The sequence below is a fragment of the Aotus nancymaae genome, unplaced genomic scaffold, assembly GCF_030222135.1.
Source record: "Aotus nancymaae isolate 86718 unplaced genomic scaffold, 86718_ANA_hifiasm-v0.15.2.pri h1tg000092l, whole genome shotgun sequence".
NCBI classification, from domain to species: domain Eukaryota; kingdom Metazoa; phylum Chordata; class Mammalia; order Primates; family Aotidae; genus Aotus; species Aotus nancymaae.
This window is the reverse complement of record NW_026988507.1, coordinates 3,727,324-3,752,328: the sequence shown is the minus strand read 5'-3', so window position 1 is coordinate 3,752,328 and position 25,005 is coordinate 3,727,324. Positions and strand designations below refer to the sequence as shown.

General features: G+C 40.6%; 1 protein-coding gene across 2 annotated transcripts; it reads right to left on the bottom strand.

Moving 5' to 3' along the window:
* Positions 1-1,088: 1,088 nt before the first annotated feature.
* Positions 1,089-14,475, bottom strand: SLC38A2 (solute carrier family 38 member 2). 2 transcript variants are annotated; one of them, XM_012459091.2, is made up of 16 exons: positions 14,219-14,475; positions 12,903-13,104; positions 12,495-12,576; positions 12,231-12,346; positions 9,017-9,090; positions 8,817-8,909; positions 8,607-8,688; positions 7,015-7,097; positions 6,565-6,623; positions 6,312-6,479; positions 5,825-5,904; positions 5,631-5,731; positions 4,928-5,052; positions 4,105-4,249; positions 3,895-3,992; positions 1,089-2,800 (listed from the first exon to the last, which is right to left on the bottom strand). In XM_012459091.2, the coding sequence occupies exons 2-16, from the start codon at positions 13,016-13,018 to the stop codon at positions 2,702-2,704; spliced, it is 1,521 nt and encodes a 506-aa protein (XP_012314514.1). In that variant the 5' UTR covers positions 13,019-13,104; positions 14,219-14,475; the 3' UTR covers positions 1,089-2,701. The 2 variants fall into 2 exon arrangements, with proteins under 2 accessions (XP_012314514.1, XP_064225908.1); XM_064369838.1 differs by lacking the exons at positions 12,231-12,346; positions 14,219-14,475 and having other exon boundaries at positions 12,903-12,993.
* Positions 14,476-25,005: the final 10,530 nt, after the last annotated feature.

Genomic DNA, 25,005 nt, shown 5'->3' with positions numbered 1-25,005 from the left:
TGTGTGTACACAATTTTGTCAATTTTTCAATATCCAATTTTCTGCACAGGTACTTTTGGGACAATTCTTATAGTTACATTAATGTGAATTCGTCAAAATGCAGTTAAGAAACTTACAGGAATATATATACTTGAACCCAAGACCCAAACCTGACATTATATACAACCTATTTACAAATACATATGGACAGACAATATATGTACAAAGATTATCATAAATATTGGAAAAATAGGTTAGCTTTAATGGATTAATGTTGTTCTATAAATAACATTAGTCATAACTGAAACAGCCACGGAAGACAGTAATGCAAAATGAGGTGACAAGACAGTGGTTTTAATACTGAAGACTGCTCATTAATGGGAATTCACTGTTTAGGAACCTCAAGGCAGACATGATAGCTCCAAGAGAACCATGCATTGGAATTTTCCCTAGGCAGTTGATTTTGAACCTCAAATAGCCAAGGAATTGGAGGAGCTTCCCCTTATTAATTTGCTATTGAGAATTTTGTTTTCCACTTCTTCCTGGTTGACAGTATCTTCTCCCATACCAAAAAAAAAAAAAAAAAAAAAGTCTGTAGTAACAACTCTTTACTTGGTATTCCCTGGGCAGGTCTTATACAAAGTCAGCAACTCTTTCCAAGAGCTCATGCAAATGTGCCAATTCTTGGTCTGAACTACAGATGAGGTCCTGCATTTGAATGGAGTGCCTAAACCCCAATTAAATGTAAGCAGTGCTACAGAATCTGTCTTTCCACTGCCTTTGTATTTCTTGATGGTCCCCAATTATTTCTTCATAGAAACAGACAAAAATGGACCAACGGTTTCACCCAATGTAGCACTACAAGACGTCTTCCAGTTCCATAAGGGTTTTAATTACACATGTATCTTGTTTGTAAATTTAGTCACGTATAATACAAGAATGCGTAACAAAAACCATGTCTGCCACATTTCTGGCCCTTGCCCCAAACTCAACATTTTTATTTCAAGGGAAAACCTTAGAGCCAGATAACCAATTGACGATTCCATTATTTGCTTCCCTCAACCACTTCATGGAATTACGTATATCAGATTTTAGACATTATGCTTGATCTTGCCCCAAACTCAACATTTTTATTTCAAGGGAAAACCTTAGAGCCAGATAACCAATTGACGATTCCATTATTTGCTTCCCTCAACCACTTCATGGAATTACGTATATCAGATTTTAGACATTATGCTTGATGAGCAAAGTACCACGTTATTTAATAATATATTCATCATACACTGTGATGTACAATAAATGTGCTCTTAAAGCCAAGTTTTAAAGTAATATTTTCACTTCTAACTGGGATTGAAATGGAAGGGTTGACATGCAGTTGGAACAAAACTACTAACACTCGGTTTGCACTGTTTTCCCTAGCTAACCATTTGTTAGATGTAAACAAATAATTCTACGTTGTACAAGAATGAGATGACAGTCCAGTGCAAATGAGTTTTTATAAAGCTTACTGCATGAGAAACCCAGTGGCCTACACAAAGAGAACTTATATCATACCACAGGTGTAACCTGTGGATTAGACCTCTACTGTAGACAAAACATCAACACAACTAAGCCACACATTGTCAAGTAATTCACACTTCCAGTAGGTGAGCATTTTGAAAAAGTGTACTCTCTGGACATAATAATTTTGGCCTATTGCCATCAAATGCCCATTTTCCACTGCTGGAAGCAATGTCAAAAAAGGGCTGGCCCAAAAAGACCCAGAGCTGTCAATGCAACACTGGAGACAGATGCAACTGAATAAACCCTGTTTTACCCAATTGCACTATTTGGTACCTCAAAATTAGTTATTTTATTTCCCACAGAAATATCTGCATTATCTTCCATTCTAATAAGTTGAAGACATCAACATTTCAGTCTGAATGAACCAAATTGTTCAGGGACAGAGAAGTGATGAACAGGGTTCATCTGATTTGGTATAGCAATAATCAATCAATTATCTTTTAAGTTAACGGTGACATTTAAATGGAAAAAACTATGCTCCTAGTTCATGGTACAATTTTTCATTACATTATTTTCTCTAAAAATTATTTTGGGTAAAAAAGTATTTGGCTTATTATGCCTACAAAAAGGCCAATCATTTCATTATACTAATATTCATTTTTAAATAACAATGAAATTATTTTACGGAATTTATTGACAACTGCTTCTGAATAAAATTAAAAAAAAGCGATTTCTTAAAAGTAAAAGAGTGCTTCTGAGGTCTTTAAGTATTTTTGGTACAAAAAATAATAGTGTTTTTCTCAATGGTTATTCAATACTTTGCTGTAAATTAAGAATAATTGTTTCTCACATCTAATGGTTCCATTAGGCACATTCAAGTAAAATCATAAAATATCCAAGTTAAACAATGACACAGCCAAGCATGTGGCTTGATAAAAGTTAAGAGTTCGTCCATTCTCTGGAATGGAATAAAATTGTCACTTCCCTTAACCCGAGACTCGTGGTTTTGTTGTTCAGATCCATTTCTAACATACAGATAAGTTTCTTAAAACAAAAAACAAACAAAAAAAAGTTCACTTATTCTGCACTCAGAAGAACCAGCGAGGAATCTGCACTTCAAAAGGAAGTGAAACTGAAAACATTAGGTGAAATTTCATAGTCGTTGAGTTTACTCAACACTGGCATCAGATGGACTGAGTTTGAGTTTGAGTGGTGCCAGTTAATGGCCACCTCCAGGTGCATTATGTACCCAATCCAAAATAATCAAGGACATGCTTCCGGTCATCACCAGTATGCCACTTAACAGGAATAACAAAGCCTGCAATGCATAGAGAAAACTGATCAGCAAGTAATAAAACATATATGCCAAACATACCTTTTTCTACTTTTTAAAATGTGCTTTAATTACTAAAGTTTATCTACTACGTCATGTTTATAGAACAAAAATTTAACCGTGCCAAATATAAACTCCTAACTGATCAGTAAGTCATCTACAGTACAAAATAACTGTACTTTTGAAGCCTCAACTTTCACTTTTCATTCCTTTGTCTCAAGTGAAAAGGGCATTTTCTTGCTAAACAGCTACTTCATAAAGAGCTGGACTGGATTGTTTGCAATTTTTTTAAGATCAAAAATAAAGCCACAAAAATCAAACCCAAATCATCTAAAATGCAGCCCAAGTCAAAGCCAGAGGTCTTTCTAGAAGATAGCTGAGTAAATTAATTCCTAAATCCCACCCTTCAATACTGCCACTATGTAATTTAGAGTAAAACAAGATGACAGTATGTTGGTTTATCATCAACTCCAGTACTTTAATCAGAGCAGAATGAAAGTGGAAAATAATGACTAAAAAGCAGTCTTTTTCCTAAATACCACCACCAGGATTCTGGTACTAGGAACCACATCATTTGTGGTTAGCACATCAAACTCTGTCACCAGCTGTTATTACATAGTAGTTACATAATTGTAAAGTAGGTACATAATAGTAAACACTATGGAGAGATGGTCTCCTGGTGAGCTCTGCTCTGAAGATGGTCAGTCTCAACTCAACAGTCCTTCTCTTTTATATACTCAAGGCCCATTTAAGTGTCTGTCACACGGTAGGCAGTCCAATAAAAACTGGTTGAACAAATGTTGAAAGCTAAGTATCACACTGGTCTTCCACTCCTATTCCTATCTCCAAGGTATCTAGTAACTTTATTGCAATTAAGTATTTATTGGATGGCAAACTATCTTTCCCTTTCCCTCCACAATCTTCCATCTGTGAAGTATACTGTTACAGAAATGTTTACTAGCAACTTAAAAGTGAAACTACAACAAATGACAGCTAAGAGAATAAAATTGAAAATCAATTTGGGAAATTTATGATATTAAAAGTCATTACTGTTTTTATGGTCATAATCTTTCACTCACCCCCATCTTTTGTACAGATTTCATAGATTCTTTCTTCACCAACTTGATATAGAAGGCAGAAGGAAGAATAAAAACCAACATAGCAGCAGCAGATGCACCTGTAAAAGAACATTTATGTTTCTTGAGGATTCAATGAATCACCCGTCATTCATTCTTTAAATCTTAAAATCCCTGATGTTTGAATCAACTTTGATACTTTCTAAAACTTACCAATAAAACCAAAGATATCCCTAATAGTTGGGACAAAGATGACAAGTAAATTGGTAAATGCCAAGATAGACACTGTAATGAGACTATGACGCCACCAACTGAAATCTTTTGATGCACACAACAAGTGAGTTACAGAAGTCCGGATCTGCAAAAAAATAAATAAACATTTTTAAAATACTAGCAATATAAAATTTAAAAATCTAGCTTCAGTGAATGAAAAGAATGCCCAAGTAACAAGGAATCTACCTAAAATAGTAACTATTTCCAAATAAAATTGTGCCTTTCTCCACTGTTACCTGAACACTTAAAGATCTTTTTTTTTTTTTTTTTGAGACAGAGTTTCACTCTTGTTACCCAGGCTGGAGTGCAATGGCGCGATCTCGGCTCGCCGCAACCTCCGCCTCCTGGGTTCAAGCAATTCTCCTGCCTCAGCCTCCCGAGTAGTAGCTGGGACTACAGGTACGCGCCACCATGCCCAGCTAATTTTTGTATTTTTAGTAGAGACGGGGTTTCACCTTGTTGACCAGGATGGTCTCGATCTCTTGACCTCGTGATCCACCCACCTCGGCCTCCCAAAGTGCTAGGATTATAGGCGTGAGCCACCTTGCCCGGCCTTAAAGATCATTTTGTATCTTATGCTGAAAAAAATGTCCCCAGGATATTCTGAAAATATACACTGTATTTTCATAAAGCCCCTTCAAAACCATCACCAACTTAGTATTGTTCTACTGGTGTTTCCCGTCTCCCAGAAGATAAAAATCTCACAAATATCCGTATGTTTAAAAACTCATTCCTACTGAAAGCAGAGCAAGTAATTACTTACCGGGAAAATAACTACTGGTACTGTCAGGGTCACAGCCATTAGCACAGCCAGACGGACAATGAGAAGAAGAATATCAGTTCCCATGATAGTAGAGTAGGTATGAAGCAATTCTGACTCAACATGTTCTACAGGGAAACACCAAAAAAACTTTTGAGTGGCTGTTTTCATTGGAAACCAAGCAGAAAATTTAACAGCTAAATGTGCATCAGTTATTTGGCTACTCAAAAAAAACGACTATGAACTAAGAGGCTAATAAGATTAGTTTGGAATTATGGTTAAAGCAATTAAATAACATTGAAGGAAAATTTTTTTAAATACTACACAGAGATTTAGCCACATGATTCCCATTAAAAACAACAGGAGTTATTAAACTGCTAAATCTCTTGGCTTGGCTTACAATTTGTGTGTGTGTTATACAGTCTGAAGGTGAGGGGAGAAGAGACGGGCAAGATGAACTCAGAGGCTAGCATATCATACAAACATGCTATCAAATGATTAATGATGTTTTCAAACCTGGATTCTAGAAATTACTGATTAAATACACTACAGATAATTCTAAGCTCTAAATTTCATTTCTCATCAAATATGAAATACATAAAAACAGACTATTTTTAAAGTGATGGAAGTATACATAGAAAACTAGCAGTTTCATTTCAGTTAGTGGATTTTTTTTTTATTTTTTGGTAAAGGAGGCATTATTTACCGTAAAATGTCAGGTATCCAAAGAGGGCAGCAAGCAGATACATGAGAAACATAGCAAAAAATGAAATCTTGGACACATTCATCATTCTTCTACGGCTGCGGCTATGTAATTCAAAAGAAAATTCAAATATATATTTCAGCAGCAGTTACAGCAGTTGTTTAATACCTTCTCAACAAATTTATGTAAGTACTCACTCTTTCAGTTCTTCATAGATGGGAAGAATAGCAGGATGACAGACAAATGAAAAGGTGAGAATTGGCACAGCATAGACAGTCTGAAACAAAACGTAAATATCTACTTAACGTGATGTAACAAACTCGTGTTGTCACATTTCTGCAGCATATATTTTATGTAAACAATCTTAGAATCAAAGCCTAAAATAGTTTCCTTTGAATAATTAGCTTCCGTTCTTCTAATCTGTTCATGAAGTATGATCAATATTCTCACTTCTTAATGTGTCAATTATTAGCACCATATGATTATCTCCTTTCTCAATCTATTTTAAGATGTGAACCAAAACTTACTTCACAGTCCTCAATAATTAGCTAATCACATGTTTTCTAAAAAGCACCTATTATCCTCCTCCCTTTACCCTGGGAGTTATTTTTAAATTTCCACTGAATAGCTCCCCTCTTTTCTTCCCTAAACTCTTCCTTTGAGTAAATAAGCATATTTAGTTACCTGTGAGTTAAAAATAAAATAGTGAGGTCTGCAAGAGTCATTTTCAGTCACGTTATATAACAAATCAGGTACAAGAGCTGTTGGCTGTGTTAAGGAGGTGTTTATTGTTTCATTAATTATCAAAGCAGCTTCCATAGGACACGGAATCTGAAATTTCTTGCAAATGACCTAAAAATATATTATTTTGCATTTGTTAAACAAGTGACATGACAGGGCTTATAAAAAATATTTTCTAAAGAAAAATCATACCCACCACAATCAGAAAGAACACCATACACAACAAGGAAAGGCCACTGGTATATCCCAAATATCCTGTAAGGGAGGGTGGCAGGAATCAGTATTAGTTTAATGAAACTGATTTAGATCAAAAGTATTTTTTCCACTGAATAACTCAATTCTGCTACGAAGACTTTAGGCACTGAAGTATAGAGACAGTACTAAATTTTTAATTCTTATGATACTAAAATATAGAATTACTTAAATATAATTGTCATAACCCAAGCTAATAAAATCTAACATTTGCATTATTTCTTACAAAGCACAACATAGGTTGTCAATGAAATATTTTGGCTCCTAAATCTTGCATGCTGTAACTCCCAAAGATATCCTTTTAGGGCGTTTTCATTCTGATTAATTTCTATTAACAGGAAGTCCAACTACTGGTGAGAGGCTCATTTCAGTTCTCTTTAGTGAGTTTGCTCACCTAAATTTCTAAGCAGCGACAAAGGAAGAATGAGCACCAGTGACACCAACAGAACCAAATAGTCACCGTTCAGATACCACAATCTAAAGAAAACAGAAACAAGGTCAAAACCAGTCACAATGTACTCAGAGTAATATACACATCTTCTAATAGGGCTCATTTTATAAAAATACCATGAAAACAAACACAAAAAAGACATGTTTAGAAAGTTTCCCTTGTTTAAGACAGGAATAACTTCTTAGCTTTGTGCTAGATGAATATTCACTCAGGTTAGAAGTGGGGTATAAAACAGTGTAACTTTTGTCCCACTGCTTGCTCTGGGAAGGCTGCCAGCTGATTCATAACACAAAATGCTTATTAAAGACTTGATACTAATGCAGGGAACAAAGCTGCTTTGTTAAGCCAGTAATCTTATCTTTAAGCATTTTGAGAAAAATTGTACACCAACTTTGGTACAGCTTTAGCACGTAATTTCTAATGCTAGAAACAAAAACAATTTAAAACAAGTTTTTTCCAAAGAAAATATTTTCATAAAATGCATAGGCAAACTGTGCCCCCCACTGAAAATTATAAAACTCAATCCCCTGAACCAGGACTTATTTCAGGTTATCAGAGTATGTTGTGACATCCTGACCCACCTTTAACTCCAAAGATAGCCAAAAAATGTCCTTTTTAAACTTATAGGAAACATTATGTATATCCCCAAGCCTTTTTTTCCTTTTAAGGTAAATCATGAATTGCACTCTCTTTTAAATCACTATTTTCAAATTCTAATTGCCTCATGAGTTCTATTCCATTCACTTCAGCAGTAAGTACTCCGCAAAAAACTAATAAAGATCAACTTAAATTTCTAAAGCCATATCAAAAATAACAGCAGCTCTCTATTTTGATGTAATGATCTGCATGTAGGGTGGGAAATAAATTATTCCTTCCCATGTTTACTTTAGATAAAAACCCATGAGTTAACTGGGATGAATACCTGTGGTAGAAGAAAATGGTTTCCATACCATGGCCACACATTTTCTGGCACATATTGAGTATCCCTTATCCAAAATGGTTGGAACCAGAAGTGTTTTGGACTTTGGAGTATCTGCATATACATATTTGAGATATCTTGGGAGATGGGACTTAAGTCTAAACACAAACTTATGTTTTCTATACACCTTCTTAAACCCATAGCCTAAAGGTAATTTTATACACTATTTTAAATAATTTTGCACATCTATCACGAAATCAGGTGTGGATTTTCCACTTGTAGCATCATGTTGGCACCCCAAAAGTTTTGGATTTCAGATTAGGGATGTCCAACCTATATACTGCATTGAACAGATTAAGTCTTAAGAATTTCAAACTTATAAAAACCTGTTTTAGAAATTAAGATATTCAAAACTGTAGGGTTAGCTACTATCTTTTGGCCTTTAATTCTCCAAAGTTCCAAACGGTCTACAGGGATGGGGGGCCTTCTTGGTCAGTTTCAACAGAAAGATTATGGATATTAACCAATAATCATTTTGTATCCAACTTTGATAAAAATGTATCTAACCATTTTTGACTATAATTGTTTTTTATGAGTAACCTTACTTAGCACCTACCCAGTTGTATCTTCAATGTTCATTAGTGCCTTGATCACCAAAGGTAACTCATATTTCACTATGAAGAGGTAGCTTGACATAGCTGGAGGAAAACAAAATTATACCATTACAAGTGCAAAATGTGGCAAGTGACACTAAAACACGTGTCACCACTCTGTGCTACACAATGAGCATAAAGTCAACCCAAATCATTTTTTGAAAAATTCTTACCTCCAATGTTCTGCATTGTAATTGATCCAGATGCTGCAAGCTTTCCAACTAATCCAAATGCCTTATATCCCAATTGTTCATATAATAAAGATCCTACAATTTGAAGAACACAGAAGCATGAAGCCAAGGATTTTAAAAGGGAAAGAAAATCATGATAGGTATACATTGTTTTAGAAAAATCAAGAATGCTATTATTATACCTCCTTCATTGGCAGTCTTCAAAAGGAGATGAACAGAATACAGGGAAAATATTGACACAACTGTCAAGAGAATTCTGATGAGAGAAAGAAAAGGCACAGGGTTATAAGCAAGCACAGCTCTATTTAAAGACAACTCTTTCTGGTTAAGTAACATTATGTGTGAAACTTGTCCTGTATGTGTCAAAACGCCTCGAAGAACTGGCATTTCCTCTCCTGCTAACTGGAATAGTCAACATTGTCTCTCGCCTAGCAGTAAAAACTTGCATCATGTCTCAGGTGATAGCTCTACAGCGTAAGTTAGGAACAAGGATGTCTATCCACGGAGCCAAACATAACATGAGACACTGGAAAGCTCAACTTCCAAGTGGTGGAGTTTTAAAACTTGTATTTTGATTCTGGCACCACAGTTATGAGCTGTATGCTTGCCACCTTTCTGCATTTCAAGTTCTCTTTATCTGTAAAATATTAGTAATATCCGCCACTAAACCCAGTCCACAAGGTTCTTGTGAAATTCAACTGAGACAGGTTCAGGAAAGGTTTTAAGACTACATGGACCATATAGATAAAAATAGCAATGAGAGGCCAGGTGCACTGGCTCATAGCTGTAATCCCAGCACTCTGGGAGGCTGGGGCAGGATGAGTGCTTGAGGTCAAGAGTTCAAGACCAGCCTGGACAACATAATAGGGAAATCCCATCTCTACCAAAGGAAAAAAAAAAAGCCAGCTGTGGTGGTGTATACCTATAGTCCCAATGACTCAGGCTGAGATAGCGGGATCACTTGAGCCCAGGAGTTTGCCACTGCACTCAGCCTGGAGGACAAAATGAAATAGTCTTTTTTTTCTAAAAAAAAAAAAAAAGGGAAAGAATGATAAGGGGGAAATGATACTAACACGATACTAACATTTTAAGAGTAAGGCACTACAAGCTTTACTAACAACTGGGCACAAATCAGAGAACTAACCATTGTGATGATATACTACACTGCACCCCATGGAGAGGAATACAGGCCCAGTATTGTCACAGTTAAACAATGTCTATGCTGGAACAAGACGGCTATTAGCCTGACTGTCTAAGCTTTTCCTCCCTTGACACTTTCACTTGGATTGAGCAAAAGAAAAAAAAATATGGTAACACAGAGTGACTAAAGGGACCCTAATGTTACCTAATTTTCCTTTAGATCAAGGTTTCTCATTCCAGCCTCACTTTCCTTCTACCTAGGAGAGTCAAGAGATGGAGACTAATTTTTTAAAGAAATTAACCAAAACAAAACAAAACAAAACAGGGAAACTCACAGAAAATCCTGCAAAGGAGAAGAGCTGCATGTTTTTTTATTCTGTATGACCAATTTGCATGCAGTACCATTTAAGGTGCTGACAAAGAAACTGATGTCTATTAGTTAAACAGAGGAAGTGGCGTTATACTACCATTCTAAATGCCAGTTACAAGGCCTAGTCAGTCTGAGGTGACACTATCAGCCTCAATTCTAACTGGAGAAAAGAAGTTGGTTTAATTAAAAACAAACCAAATTCAAATGACAAGGGATAGACTTTATAATCTTTGAGATCACTTTCAATCTCAAGATTGATTCTCAAGATTGATTCTCCTAGAGCTGTTGAAGTGGACCATGGCAGCCATGTGGTTTTTGGCCCATTTACCTCTATACCTCTAAATGTAAAGTAAATACTGACGAATAAAAACGTACTTCAGCAATCTTGATATTACTTAGACATTTAGTAAAATGGTAAATCAATCACATAAGCACCTATTAAAGTATAATTCCAAGAGTACAAGGGTAACATATCAGAATTTGACCTTCACTTATGAAACAGAGGTGCCATTTAATCTCATTTAAATTCTTACTATAACTACACTGGCTGCATTCTAAAACTGCCCTCCAGTTTTTATACCAAGTGCTAACAAGGATTTCAAATATTCAACAGTGATGCTATTCAGGTTCTCCACTAAAAACTCTTGTGATTGTAGGATTCTATGTAAATCGCTGGTCCTTCACCTTAGTAAGAGTTCTCAAAAAGCCTCATCCTAATGAAGCAAGCCACAGTGAATCCTAGCGCCTAGTACTCAAAAAGCCAGGCTTAACCTCCGTGTGGAATTTCACAAAGCAGAGCTTTGCAAAGGTCTGCTTTTCTTTTCATGAACATTCTATCAGGCTGGAGAAAATAACTTGAGTAGAAGGCACCAGTCAGCTAAGTAAAACACATCTGTCACAAAGGGACAATTCCATGCTACGTTCATATGCTTTCCTTATCTGTACAATGGAGGTATTAAGTTACACAATCCTCTACAGAAATTGCCTTAGCCAGGGGTCCACAGGTAAACATAAGGGCTATGACACAACCATCACTGAAAAAGACACACTCAAGATTGCATGTATTTTTGCTTTGTGCTTTTTCCCTGGAAATATCCACATTTTTCCATCATATTCTCCAAGAGTCAGTGACCCAAAAATAGTTAAGAACCACTGCTCTTAAGTTTTCTGTACCTCCAAGAGTCTATCCAGGTATTTGTGTTGGAAAGCACAGGAGTAATTAAGTCTAACTGTGCAATTGTGGGGAAAACATTTAAAAACAAGTATTTATTAAAATATTCATTCTTTGCCACAGCATGTGGCAATCGAACAGCTCTGAAAAAAGCAAACATTAAAAAAACATGTATGGATTGCTTTTCAGGGTTCAGAAAATCATGACTCACTCGTCTTAAAACAAACACGTTCCAAGCTGGGTAAATACCACCACACCTTATATGTTTAGAAGAACTTTCTTTTCCTTATTCTTGTAAGGGGCAACAGGTCCTTAAGAACTGTGTCGATTTACCAAACTGATTTGGAGCTTATTAGGATTTTCAGCTTCTGATTTGCCAGAACAAAATTTATAGCTACCCTGCTACCCTGGATTTAGCCATAGTTCTTTTTCAGTATATACCATCCGTTACAGTTTTAACTATTCCCACTGACTTAGAAGACTTCTGGCTTAATTTGTCAGTTTTAAGGACTGCCCTATTTTTTTCTAGTTGGCTTTCTTGATATTGTGCAGTATGTAGTAGAATAAAGAGATTCTGGGAGTTTCTCATACTTTTAACTTTACGCAAGTAACTTCTGATCAGCTACCGCAACTGTAAATTCAGTTTCTGGAGCCAAAATATGTTTTATCATAGTAACTGCCCTGCATGGCAGACTCACTACTTACACATACTTACATAAAAAGAGCAATTCCAGTATTAGCCATGGCATAAGAAAGCCCAAGGATTCCACTGCCCACAATCGCATTGCTCAGATTAAATACTGACATTCCAAAGGAAGTAGTACCTGGATGCTACATAGAGGGAAAACGATAACCAAACATATAACAATAATTAAATGGAGAAAACCAGCTTTGGGCAAGTTAGATTTGAATTCTAAAAGTAAAACTATTCTTTTACTCCATAAAGCCACTGACAGACAAACTATTATTTTTAACTTACAAAGTCTGTTTCATACTTCTTCTTCCCCAAATTCGATTCAAGTAAAAAGTTCTGGTTTTCAGGATCTACATCTGCATAATGGCTGCAAAACAAACAAAGACATATAATTGTAAACTGGATTGAAATATCTATCATTACACACAAGATTGCTTTAATATAAAACACCCTCCACCACCAGCGTAGTTCTGTTACAACACTTTTACTTAAAGGTATAAATATTAACTAGGAGTTGACTTTTACAAGAGCTATCTTGTCATTTCAACAAGATAATCGGTTACTCTTTCAGTGATTACGCATCTCCTCTAAATGCTATATAGCAAATTAAAGCAATGGAAGCAGAGTCCTAGGTAACTCCCCGAACCCAACCCATGCTAGCCGTTTTTTCAAAAGTGCTACAACTTCTCCCACCTTTTCAGAGCAGCTTGCTTAGTGGGGTAGGAGTAATTGAAGTCGCTGTTGGAACTGTAGCTGCTGCTGTCTTCATCCGGGGAAATACTGAACCTTCCCATTTCGGCCTTCTTCATGCTCAGCACTGGCAGGAATCGGGTGCAGCTAGCAGCGCTGGGCTCCTTTTGTCCTTGGCGGTGGGTGCACCGGACCGCGAGTCGGCCTGCGAAGGTAGAGGCGGCGCGTCAGGACCGCAGCGCCCGCCCGCCGTGGTCACGTGACGCCGCCGGGAAGCGCAGCGCGGCTGATTCATCCCCGGCCAGGCGAGTGGAAAAGTACCAGCCGCGCGCGAGGGGCGGGGGCGCGCCGAGGGGCGGAAAAGTACAGACGGCTGAGTCGCGAAGAACAAAGATGATCCCATCGCTGTGCCGCGCCCGCCGAGGCCCCCTACTCCGGCGGATTTCAGACTTTCACCCTCTCTATTGTCCCGAGTCGCAGTGGAGGGGGCGAGGGGGGCTGTTTTGCTTTTTCCCAGCCGCACCGGGAGTGCACAGGCACGCAGGGTACACATCCGGCCCCGACCCTGGCTCGTGAGCAAGTAACCTACGCTTCCCATTTCTAGCATCTGGAACAGCAGTGCTGCTTAATCTATCCTTTACTGCCCGGAGCCCCTACATAGGGAAATGCCTCTGCAGCAGACAGCCTTCCCCCAAAGAGGCGGAAAGGGCCGACGCTACTCCTCCTTTCTCGAGGGGGGCGAACGCCCGAGCCCCTGGAGCAAAGGGTTTGTTTACACAAGCGCGCCAGTACCCTTAAGCACACCCGTCTACAGGCAGCTGACCCGTGAGTGCTTCGCCCGGCCCCTCCTATGTCAGGAAAGGAAACTGATGCAATATCGATCGTCGATTGTCAAATGTTCCTAACTCGTCTTCCCCAATCTTGGCCTCTCCTATAATAAAAGCCCAAGCCCACCTCCGCCGCCCCCAGATTCCTGGTTCCCTGGACTTAAATTTTTTTATTGAATGCAAATCAGTCACAAGACTTGCCGCAGCAGAACCGCGCGGGCCGGGCTGGCTCCCCTCCCCCTAATGGGAAGATGCGGCTACGCACCGTGCAGGCACGCGGCCCCCACCCAGCGCCCTCTCTCCCGCCCACGTCGCGAGCGCGACCCCTGCGCGGCGGGCCAGGATGGAAGGCTGGCCAGGCCAAACGAAAACGTCCGCTTCGAAAGGAAACGGCCCCCGGGCCGCCTTCCCGCGCGGCCCCTCCCGGGAGCCCCTCCCCCACTGCCGCTCGGGCCCGGCGCCCTACCCGGACTACCCCCGCGCACGCGTTACCTCGGTGGTCTCTGCTCTCGAACCCCGGAAACCTCACGCAAACGTCTTCAGTGGGTTTTTCTCAGACAAATACAAATCATAAAAAAACGAAAAATTTCCTCAAATCCAACAACAGGCAGGAAAAATAATTTTAATAAAAAAGGAAATGGCAAATTGCCGCCCCAATCCTCCGGCGTCCGCCGTGTCAAGGGAAAGGCGCTAGCGTACGGGAACGCGTGGTCGGGCTGCTGCTGGCAGTATGGGAAAGGCGCTCCGGGGCGTCGGCGTCGCGCGGCTCTAGAGCAGTCCTGCGAACGGCGGGTTATAGCGGCACCCGCGGGACGCGTCAGTAGGCGGGGCCGCGGCCGCCCTAGCGCCTTCTCTTTGTGTATCAACACCACCTGGGCCCCGCCCCGCCCCGGCCCGCCCAGCCCGAGGCCCTGCCTCCCTGCCCCTCCCTCTGCGGCCCGCGCAGGCGGCCCGGCCCAGCCCTGCCCGTGGGCGCCCCCAAGACGCTACCGCGAAGCCCAAGCCCAGTCTCTCCAGCCTCCTAGATAGTCTGCAAAGACCCCCAGATGCTTCCCCTGCCTATCCCTTTCAGCCTGGGTTGGTGCTCAACACATCCGGTTGTCTTAGAGGGGCCATCTCCTTAAAATATTCTCCTGTCCAAGTCACCAACAGTCCTCGCTTTTGGGGGACACATTCCTCCCACCAAACCCTTTCCTGATTGTTATTTTTGTGATTTACAGTGGGGTTTTGTCTCACAAACTTGGGCCAAGGCAGCAACGTTGTCCTGATGGTTTGTCGTTCTTTCTTCTCCACCTAGACCTGCTTTCACTCTTCAAAACTAGCCGGAGGTCGGCGGGCAGCTCCGTTTTGGGGTGTCCTTTTTGTACGGCCATGGAAAACCGGACTAGGGGAAAGGCTACCTTTTGGCCAGCAAGCCATACCCCTTAGAAAGAGGACCCAGTGGGGAGCCCGGAGCTCCTAAGGCCCTTTGGGAGTTCCCAGTTTTCCCTTCACTGACACATTCCTTCTCTTATCCCACCACTGCCGCCCCCGGCAAAGGCACTGCCTTCTGCGGAGCCTGGTCCTTTCCCTTCAGTGGTGATGTGGTCTTGCTGAGCGAGGCAACTAGGGGGCCCCTTCGCTGTGGAATAATTGGTGCTGCAGGAAAGGCAAGACTCACTCCCTTGCTGGAAACAAAGACCCCTTAGGAGAGAGAAATGTTCGTGGAATGAATGAACAAACAAGTTTAACCTACTGCTCTCTTCCTTTTAGAGATGTGGGAGAAATTGGGCAGGGCATAAAGGAAAGGGCTGGGTGTGATCACAATTTTTGCTTTCAATGTTTTACTGAGGAAATCTGTACAACTGCCTATTTCCGCCGCACGTGAGGCTTTGGGTGGCCTCGCCTGCACTAGTGTTTATGATTGACAGGCGAAGTCCCGATTTCCCCCATCGCACTCTTGCGTTCCCTACCCCAAACCTTCCACTCTGGTCAGGCCTGTCTTAAATAATAGCCTTTCTTGCTTTAGTGTCCAACCTCCTCTCACTCTCTCAAATGCCGCTATCACTCAAGGCTTAGTCTTTGAGCCTCAGGAAAGCGCCTCGCATGCTTAATCCCTCCCTGCTCAGCCCTCTTTTCGCAGGTACCAGTTTAGTAAAACAATATGGTGACGGACTTTTAACAACCCGTGCTGTCGCGCACTCAAAATTGTTCAAGACTATTTGTAGTATCATCTGCCCAAAGAGATTGTGAACTTCTGAAGGGCAGGTTTGGAATTTGACACACAATTAGGGCTGAAAAACTATCTTCTTCCACATACATTCCCCAGTAAAATCAATCCACTCTTCTTGTCACAACAATCTTGGTAGTGGTAGGTTAGTGAGGAGTCCCAGGAAGTTTCTTTATATCAGGTTTCAACTGATAGCAATCAAAAGCTCTTAAACAGGCCGGGCGTGGTGGCTCAAGCCTGTAATCCCAGCACTTTGGGAGGCCGAGGCGGGTGGATCACGAGGTCAAGAGATCGAGACCATCCTGGTCAACATGGTGAAACCCCCATCTCTACTAATACAAAAAATTAGCTGGGCGTGGTGGCGCGTGCCTGTAGTCCCAGCTACCCAGGAGGCTGAGGCAGGAGAATTGCCTGAACCCAGGAGGCGGAGGTTGCAGTGAGCCGAGATCGCGCCATTGCACTCCAGCCTGGGTAACAAGAACGAAACTCTCTCTCTCAAAAAAAAAAAAAAAAAAAAAAAAAAAAAAAAAAAGCTCTTAAACAACTTTTTCATTCCAGATGAATTTCCGGTCATTTTCTCTCTCCAGTTAGAGGCTCTAAGGAGGCCCTCAGGGTTGGTAGTTATGGCTGGCAAGTGGCACTACAAGAAAATCTCGTGTCCTTTGGACTTTTTCGAGGTTTGTATTGCAACACAAATTTAGGAGAAGCTTAATATCTGTACCGCTGAGGGCAAAATGTGTGTGGAGAGGGGCAAGAGGACTGCAATTTTGATCTGGTCTCTGTCTGATCAGAACTGGAACAGTAAATGATAAAAAAAGAAGGGCGGGGAGGTGAAACTTCCATGTTTTTATTGCCAGTTTGATTTGCCTTTTCCAGGGCCAAACTGAAGCACATCTGCTAACTCCATCAGGCTTCCAACTGAGGCCGGCTGTGCTCTGAGCAACAACTGTTTTGCTTTGGGCTTATATGCATTGAACACAGTGCCCTCACCCAATTTCTGGGAAATGATATTGCCAAATACCTATTGGTCAGTGTGCCATAATTTTGTTTGATTTCTAAGCTAATCTTCTAGAAGAGCAGCATTTTTTACACTTTCAGAATGGGACCAAGTGGTGGATAGTGATGAATTGAGTGGATTACTACTAGCTTTTTATTTACTTTGATGCAGAACAGAGTAAATGTTTTTTAAAAAATCAGTATGCCATATGTTGTAATGCTAAGTATTATTCTGTAAATCTTTTCTCTTGATTATATGTATGTATATGTATGTGCGTGTGTGTGTATTCTGAGTTGTGATGTAAAACAGGGGTCCCCAATCCCTGGGCAGTGGACTGGTCCTAGTGTGGAGCCTGTTAAGAACTGGGCTGCACAGCAGGAGGTGAGTGGCAGTTGAGCCAGCATTCAACCTGAGCCCTACCTCCTGTCAGATGAGCCGTGGCATTAGATTTTCATAGGAGCACAAATCCTATTGTGAACTGCGCATGTGAGGGATTTAGGTTGCACACTCCTTATAAGAATCTAACTAATGCCTGATAAGCTGAGGTGGGACAGTTTCATCCTGAAACCGTCTCCCCCAATTTTTTGTGGAAAAATTGTCTTCCACATGGAAAATTGTGAAAAAATTGTCTTCCACGAGATCAGTCCCTGGTGCCAAAAAGGTTGGAGACTGCTGATATAAAATGTATTTCTTGCTGTGGGTTGGAGGGTCAAAGAACTTTGAAAGCTACTGAAAGTGAATCTTATTTCCTATCCTGAGACAGAAAAATTGTCACAAATATCAGTTGTCAGTTCTGGATTTTCAGGAATGCATTGTCAGGATAGATTGTTAGAACTATTTATTGAAGGTAGATAGCTGTCTTCTGTACAATTTTTTGACCGTTATTTCCTGATAAAACAGAGTGGTTCTGTTTCCTGGAGGCTATCATTGGTTAACCTTCTCTACTTGTTAAACAACTGGGTTTTAGGCCGGGCACGGTGGCTCACGCCTTTAATCCCAGCACTTTGGGAGGCCGAGGTGGGCGGATCACGAGGTCAAGAGATCGAGACCATCCTCACCATGATGAAACCCCGTCTCTACTAAAAAATACAAAAAAAATTAGCTGGGTGTGGTGGCACATGCCTGTAGTCCCAGCTACTCGGGAGGCTGAGGCAGAAGAATCGCTGAGGCGGAGGTTGCAGTGAGCCAAGATTGTGCCACTGCACTCTAGCCTTTGAGATGGAGACAGAGCAAGACTCCATCTCAAAAAAAAAAAAAAAAAAATCTGGGTTTTAAGACGACCCTCAAAATCCTATTTATCCAGCACTTCAATTTGCCAAAAGTGAGCTTATGCATACTATTTGCTTCTCTCTACCCTCCATTTCCAATTATATAGTTTCATTCTTAGGTTAGCATCTGTGGCTTTCTTTGATCTGGCCCAGCCTATATTTTCAATCTTATTTCCCATTATTCCTTGTGGTAGGCAGCACCTAAATAGGCCCCAATAAATCCCCACCTTCTGTTACTCATACATATTTTTAATCCTGTCTCCTTGAATATGGGCTGGACCTGGTGATACACTTCTATTTGACAAAAGTGATGGCATGTCACTTCTGAGGCTAGGTTATAAAAAGACAGGCAGGCACGGTGGCTCATACCTGTAATCCCAGCATTTTGGGAGGCTGAGGTGGGTGGATCACCTGAGGTTGGGAGTTTGAGACCAGCCTGACCAACATGGAGAAACCCTGTCTCTACTAAAAATGCAAAATTTAGCTGGGCGTGGTGCTGTACACCTGTAATCCCAGCTACTTGGGAGGCTGAGGCAGGAGAATTGCTTGACCCTGGGAGGCAGAGGTTGTGCTGAGCTGAGATCATGCCATTGTACTCCAGCCTGGGCAACAAGAGCGAAACTGTCTGAAAACAAACAAACAGACTGTGGCTTGCATCTTGCTCTCTCGTTTACTTACTCTGGTTCTTTCCTTCATTTGCTTTGAAAGAAACAAGCTGCCATCTTGTGAGCTGTCCTTTGGAGAGGCCCACACGTCAAGGAATAGATGTTTCCGGCAATTACCAGGGAGAACCTGTCGCCTGCCAACAGTCACATGAGTAAGTTTGGAAGCAGATTCTGCCCATTTGAACTTTGAGATGACTGTAGTCCCAGCTAATACTTTAGCCAGAGGAACAGATAAGCTCAGCCCAGATTTCTGACCCACAGAAGCAAGAGCTAACAAATGTTTATTGTTTTAAGCCACTACGTTTTGACACATTTTATTACTCATCAATAGATAACCAATATATTCCGCTTCATATACCCTATGCTTTTGCCAAAATATGTTGCTCGGTGTTCTCAATATAAACTGTTTTCCATTATACTATTTCTACCACTTGGAATGTTCTTTATATCTCTCTTCCCTACCACTGTATATCTAAATTACATCTTTACTTTGAAGCCCAGATTAACTATCACAACTTTCATCAACTCCTCTTTATTTGGTGATCCCATTTGAAACGGATCTCACTTTACTTTCAACTTAGTGCTTTATAAATTTCTTTTTTTTGGTGACAGTTCTTTTTCTGTTGTCTACATACTAGATTTGATGTTACTGTCTTTTGGGGGCAGACTCTTGCTAATCACACCCAGTCTAGTTACTTGTAAAAGAAGGTATTTTTTGAATACATGAATATTTTTTCTTTATAGTACTGATCACCACCTGAAATTATGTTAAATATGTTTGTTTATTTAATTTTTTATTGTCTCCCTCACTAGAATGTAAGTGCACAAGGGCAGCTTTTTAATCAGCTTTGATCACTGCTAGCTCCAGCACCTGAAAGAGTACCTGACAATACATTTGCTGAATGAATAAATGCAGGGTAAATAGTCTTGAGTTTCTCAAGAACCAGAAGAAACCTATCATATATTATGTCTAAAGGGCATCTATCCTATCCCTTACTGCCTAAAGCAGAACTCTTGATTTCTCTATCAAAACTGTCTTTCCTCTAACCTTTCCAAATTAGAATAACACCATGATTCATAAGGGAGCTCAGGCCCCAAACCAAGGAACCATCTTGAGTCCTTTTCCTCAAATAACCAACCCATCAGCAAGTCATGAGGGCTCTGCCTCCACATATATTCAGAATTCTGTTACTTCTCACCATCTGCATTGCTCTGGCCCTAGTGGGACTGTCATCTCTCTCCTGAATCATAGCCTAACTCATGTGTGGGTTTCCATTCGTGGTGCTCACAGTTCATTCTCCACTTGTGAGTCATTTAATAGCCATCTTGGCAATCAGATTGAAAAGCAGTAAAGGGTGTGGTACTATCCGCAGTTTCAGGCATCCACTGAGGGTCTTGAAATGTATCTCAAGCAGATAAGGGAGAACTACTGTATCTTTGTGCAGCTCCCTTCTTATCATTTAGATCTTATCTAAATGCCACTGACTAAAAAAAATCTTCTTTGGCCATTCCAGCAAAAGTTGCTCCTTGCACTCAAGCTCCATTCCCCACTTCCTATTTTATTTTTTAGTGCAATGTGAGAAAACACATTGTTTGTTTATGATCTTCTGCAACATTAACTCCATGAGATAAAGACTGGTTAGGCTCATTGTCAAATGAATCTTCAGAGCCTAAAACAGTGCCTGATACATAGAAAGTGTTCAATAAGTGCTTGTTGAATTAGTACTTTCAACATTTTCCTTCAGTGTGTAGCACAAAATAAACTCTGAATCCGTATTTGTTGCAATGCTGTGATGGTAGAAAAGACAGTTGTTGTTTTCCTCAGACTCAGCCTTCTCTTTTCTTTCCTTTTTTTTTTTTTTTTTTTTTGAGATAGATCCTCACTCTGTCGCCCAAGCTGGAGTGCAGTGGTGCGATCTTGGCTCACTGCAACCTCCATCTCTCTGGTTCAAGCAATTCTTGTGCCTCAGCCTCCCTGTAGCTGGGATTACAGGCGCTTGCCACCATGCTTGGCATTTCAGATCCAGTCTTTTGTAAGACACAAGCATAAGGATGAATTCCAAGGCTTGCTTTCTAATGGCTTTGTTTCACCTAATTAAATGCCCCTTTGTTATGTACACAGCCTCACTCCTTTGTCCTAGGACAGAGTTATTCAAAATTCAAGTGTGAACTCTGGCATTGTGGAGAGAGAGTGAAATTACTTTTCTTTCCTCTGTCTCCCTTCAAACCACACCCTTCCCCTTATTCCAATGACTTACATATTTTCTTATTTATTTAATTTAACTTAATTTTTCCCCCTCACATAGTGAAGATTGGAGAATAATAGAATGTTTAAAATTGACTAATAAAAATTGTATTTATCATGTACAACAAGATGTTTTGAAATATATATACACTGTGGAATGGTTAAATCGAGCTAATATGCATTACTTCACATACTTATTTTTTTGTGGTGAGAACAGTTAAAATCTATTTTCTTAGCAATTTTCAAAATACAATACATTGTTATTAACTATAGTCACTATGTTGTACAATAGAGCTCTTGAACTTATTCCTCCTATCTAACTGAAATTTTGTTATCTTTTGACCAACATTTCCCCAAACCACCTCCCCTCCACTCCCTCAGCCTTTGGTAACCATCATTCTATTCTGTACGTCTATGAGTTTGACTGTTTTAGACTCCGCATACAAATAAGATCATGTGATTTGTCTTTCTGTGCATGACATTTTTCGACTTAGCATAATGTCCTTGAGAGTCATCCACGTGGTTGCATTTCCATACTTTTAATATTAATCTTTCTAAGTGTCTGAGCAAATTCTAGTCTCAACTCTTTTTTTCTTTTTCTTATCAATTTATATATTTTATTCTTGGGATCACATTTAGAAAGTGCTTGAAAAATGAATGGTTTTATTTAATCTTTGTGAGATAGCTTTCAGGTCTAAAGCAATAGTATGGACTCTGTGAGCACTTTGCTGACTTTGGCATGTTTTTCTGGTGTTGATGGATACTCTATTAGATATCAATTACTATGTAACAAATTATTCCAAGACTTAGTGTCTGAAAGCAACAATAATTTATTATCTCTCAAAGTGTCTCTGAATCAGGAATTCAAAAGCAGCTCAGTCGGGTGTTCTGGCTGAAGTCTTTTATGAGGTTGCAGTCAGATGTCAAAGGGTTATAGTTATCTGATAGCATGACTGGGGCTGCAAGTTCTTCCAAGGTCACTCACATATTGGCAAGTCAGTGCTGGCCAGTGGGTTCCTCTCCAAGAAGGTGTCTACACAAGCCTGACTGAATGTCTTCGTGAAACGGCAGCTGGCTTATCCCAGAGCAAGTTAGCCAAGAGAGATCAAGGCAGAAGCTGCAATGCCTTTATGAACTAGCCTTGGAAGTCACACTTTATCATTTCTCCCATATTCTATCAGTCACAAAGGGAAGCTCTGATTCGACATATAAGGGGACTATACAAGGGGTTGAATACCAGGAGGTAAGCATCATTGGGGGCATCTTGGAGGCTGGCTACCGCAGAGAGGTTGTCAGCAGCAAAAATTTTATTTTATTTTAGTTTTTGAGACAGGGTTTCACTCTGTCACTCAAGCTGGAATGCAGCTGTGCGATCAGAGAGCCCAGGTTTAGGTGATCTTCCCACCTCAGTCTCCTGTGGAGCTGGGACTACAGGCACAGGGCACACCTGGCTGGGCTAATTTTTTGTAGAGACAGAGTTTCGGCCAAGTTGCCCAGGCTGATCTCAAACTCCTGTGCTCAAGCAATCCATCCACCTTAGCTTCTCAAAGTGCTGGATTATAGGCATCAGCCACTGTGCCCAGCCAGAAAACTTTTTATGGCAATAAACACAATATGCAATCCAAAGTGGCTTAAATAATGACACTACCTCACATAATAAGAAGTCTGTAGAGAGTGCAGTTCTGGGGTTAATTCTTGGCCTTGATTCCTGCCTCCAAGACAAAATGCTCATTATTTTTTCTCTTTGCCTTCTTCAACATGCTGAGGATGTCTCCAATCGTGGTCACATGTTGGCTGCAGTGCTCTTAGGGGTCATAGGCAGACAGGACCACGTCCATTGCAAAAGAAAGGAGTGTCATTTTTGTAAGTTAATTTTATTATGAGAAATAACATTTCCTGGAAGTACTATTATTGTTGTCTCAGATCCCATTGGCCAGGACTGGATAACACAGTAATGCCTAAAAAATACATTATATTGTAAATCCGTATATTTGCAAGCATCAGTATTTTGTAAATGCATACCACATTTTTCATCAAGAAAAAGAAAAATAAGGAACCCGAAGAAACTCAGTCTTTAAAAAATTTAGAAATATGGCTGGGCGGGGTGGTTCATGCCTGTAATCCCAACACTTTGGGAGGTCAAGGCGGGTGAATCACCTGAGGTCAGGAGTTAGAGACCAGCCTGGCCAAGATGATGAGATCTCGTCTCTACTAAAAATATAAAAATTAGCTGGGCGTGGTGGCAGGTGTCCGTAATCCCAGCTACTTGGGAGGTGGAGGCAGGAGAATAGCTTAAACTCAAGAGGTGGAGGTGGCAGTGAGCGGAGATCGCATCATTGCATCCCGGCTTGGGCGACGAGAGCGAAACTCTGTCTCACAACAGCCATGACAACAACAAAATTAAAAAATATTTAGATAGTTTTAGATATTTTAGCACAAACATACTCAATTCTGTCAAAACTGAAGAACTTTCTAGGGATCTAGTATCAGAACTCTGTTTCTCTCACCTCCTCCCCAAATAAAAAAAGGGAAAGAATCTTGACTAATGACCTTCTTGTGATACTTACCTGTTGGCCTTTTGTTTAGCCCTGGAATGGTCCATTTTGCTAGGGGTAGTATATGCTAATGAATGTGAAAGAAAACAATGGAAGAGAGATGAGGGATTTATTGACAATGGTTTGGCTAGGTAAACTGATACCTGTTAATTACCAATAAGTGTCTTGGAAAGTGAAGTGTGAAAGCAAAATCACAGATATGAGTTCTCATCTACATGCTTCAGGTTATTCAGATCGTGGTAATGTCACAGCAACAATCAAGAATTAAGCTAGAAAACAAGCCGTGTATATTCTTAGTAAAGAAAATATATGTTTTATTGAAGTGCTCCATTGTTTTAAAAAATTAAAAATTTCAGATCCTTACAATTTCCCAAAACAGGATCATTAAAAAATACCTTTATTTGTATACTTGTTGTCTTTTGTCTAAAGAGCAATGACAGTGACTGAATCAATGTGATTTACCCAAAGCACTCATAGGCCACGATGGACCTACATTTCTGGCTTTCAGTCAGTTTCCGGATCTTTCTTTGCCCAGGGCTAAGATACTGAAATAAGGATTTATTAAAATTAACATACCTGCAATTCTGGTTCTTAAGATGGGAAGCATTTAATATACGGGCTTGGTTCTGAGATTTTTACTCAAGTAAAACTCCCACTGTTTTAGCTGACATCTTTGGCACTTTGTGACTGATTAAGTCACCTGCTTCCGGTTCCAAGTCATTTCGTCTTGGGACACGTGGCGCTAATGCCACTTTTCAACCTCCCACTTTTCGACCTATTCAACGACAAGAACCTGGCTGACAGTCCAGGGCCAACCAGTTGCTGAAACAGATAAATGTGTGTTTTCTTGAGGTGAACCACGCACACAACACACCCCCTTTGGGTGAAACAATTTTGTCGTGTAACCGTTTGTCACCTCTACATGGATGAGGTCAACCAACTCCTCAAAGTTGCTGTCTCAGGAATGAATTTTGCTCGTGGCTGGGAAAACGAAGTGGAGAATGTTATGGGATAGGGAAAGTAGCTTGTTTTCTCAGTGGTTAAGCGGGAGTGGGTAAAACACAATTGGGCTGTGCATGTGCTTTGTTTAGAAGGCGGTGCAGTAATTCTAAATGAGAAGACGAGACGCCCATCGTCACCGTCTTCTCCCTTTGTTTCACATTCCGCCCCGGAGGTGTGGGGTCCCACTCAAGGCGGAACGGAGGTGGCGGGGCTGGGGGGCGGGGGCACGGCGCCCCAGAGACTAAGGCTGAGGCGCCAGGACGCCGCTCCTGGCCTCTCAGGATGCCAGCCGATTACACGCAAGGTCGGGGGCAAGGCCGCGTGGCGGCTTGGAGCGG

Excerpts from the sequence above, each read along its gene's own strand:
- SLC38A2 (XM_012459091.2), bottom strand. The coding sequence starts at position 13,018 with ATGAAGAAGGCCGAAATGGGAAGGTTCAGTATTTCCCCGGATGAAGAC. Across the intron at positions 7,098-8,606 it reads AACATTGAAGATACAACTGG|ATTGTGGTATCTGAACGGTG; the intron begins GTAGGTGCTAAG and ends TGTTTTCTTTAG. Across the intron at positions 3,993-4,104 it reads GGATATCTTTGGTTTTATTG|GTGCATCTGCTGCTGCTATG; the intron begins GTAAGTTTTAGA and ends GTTCTTTTACAG.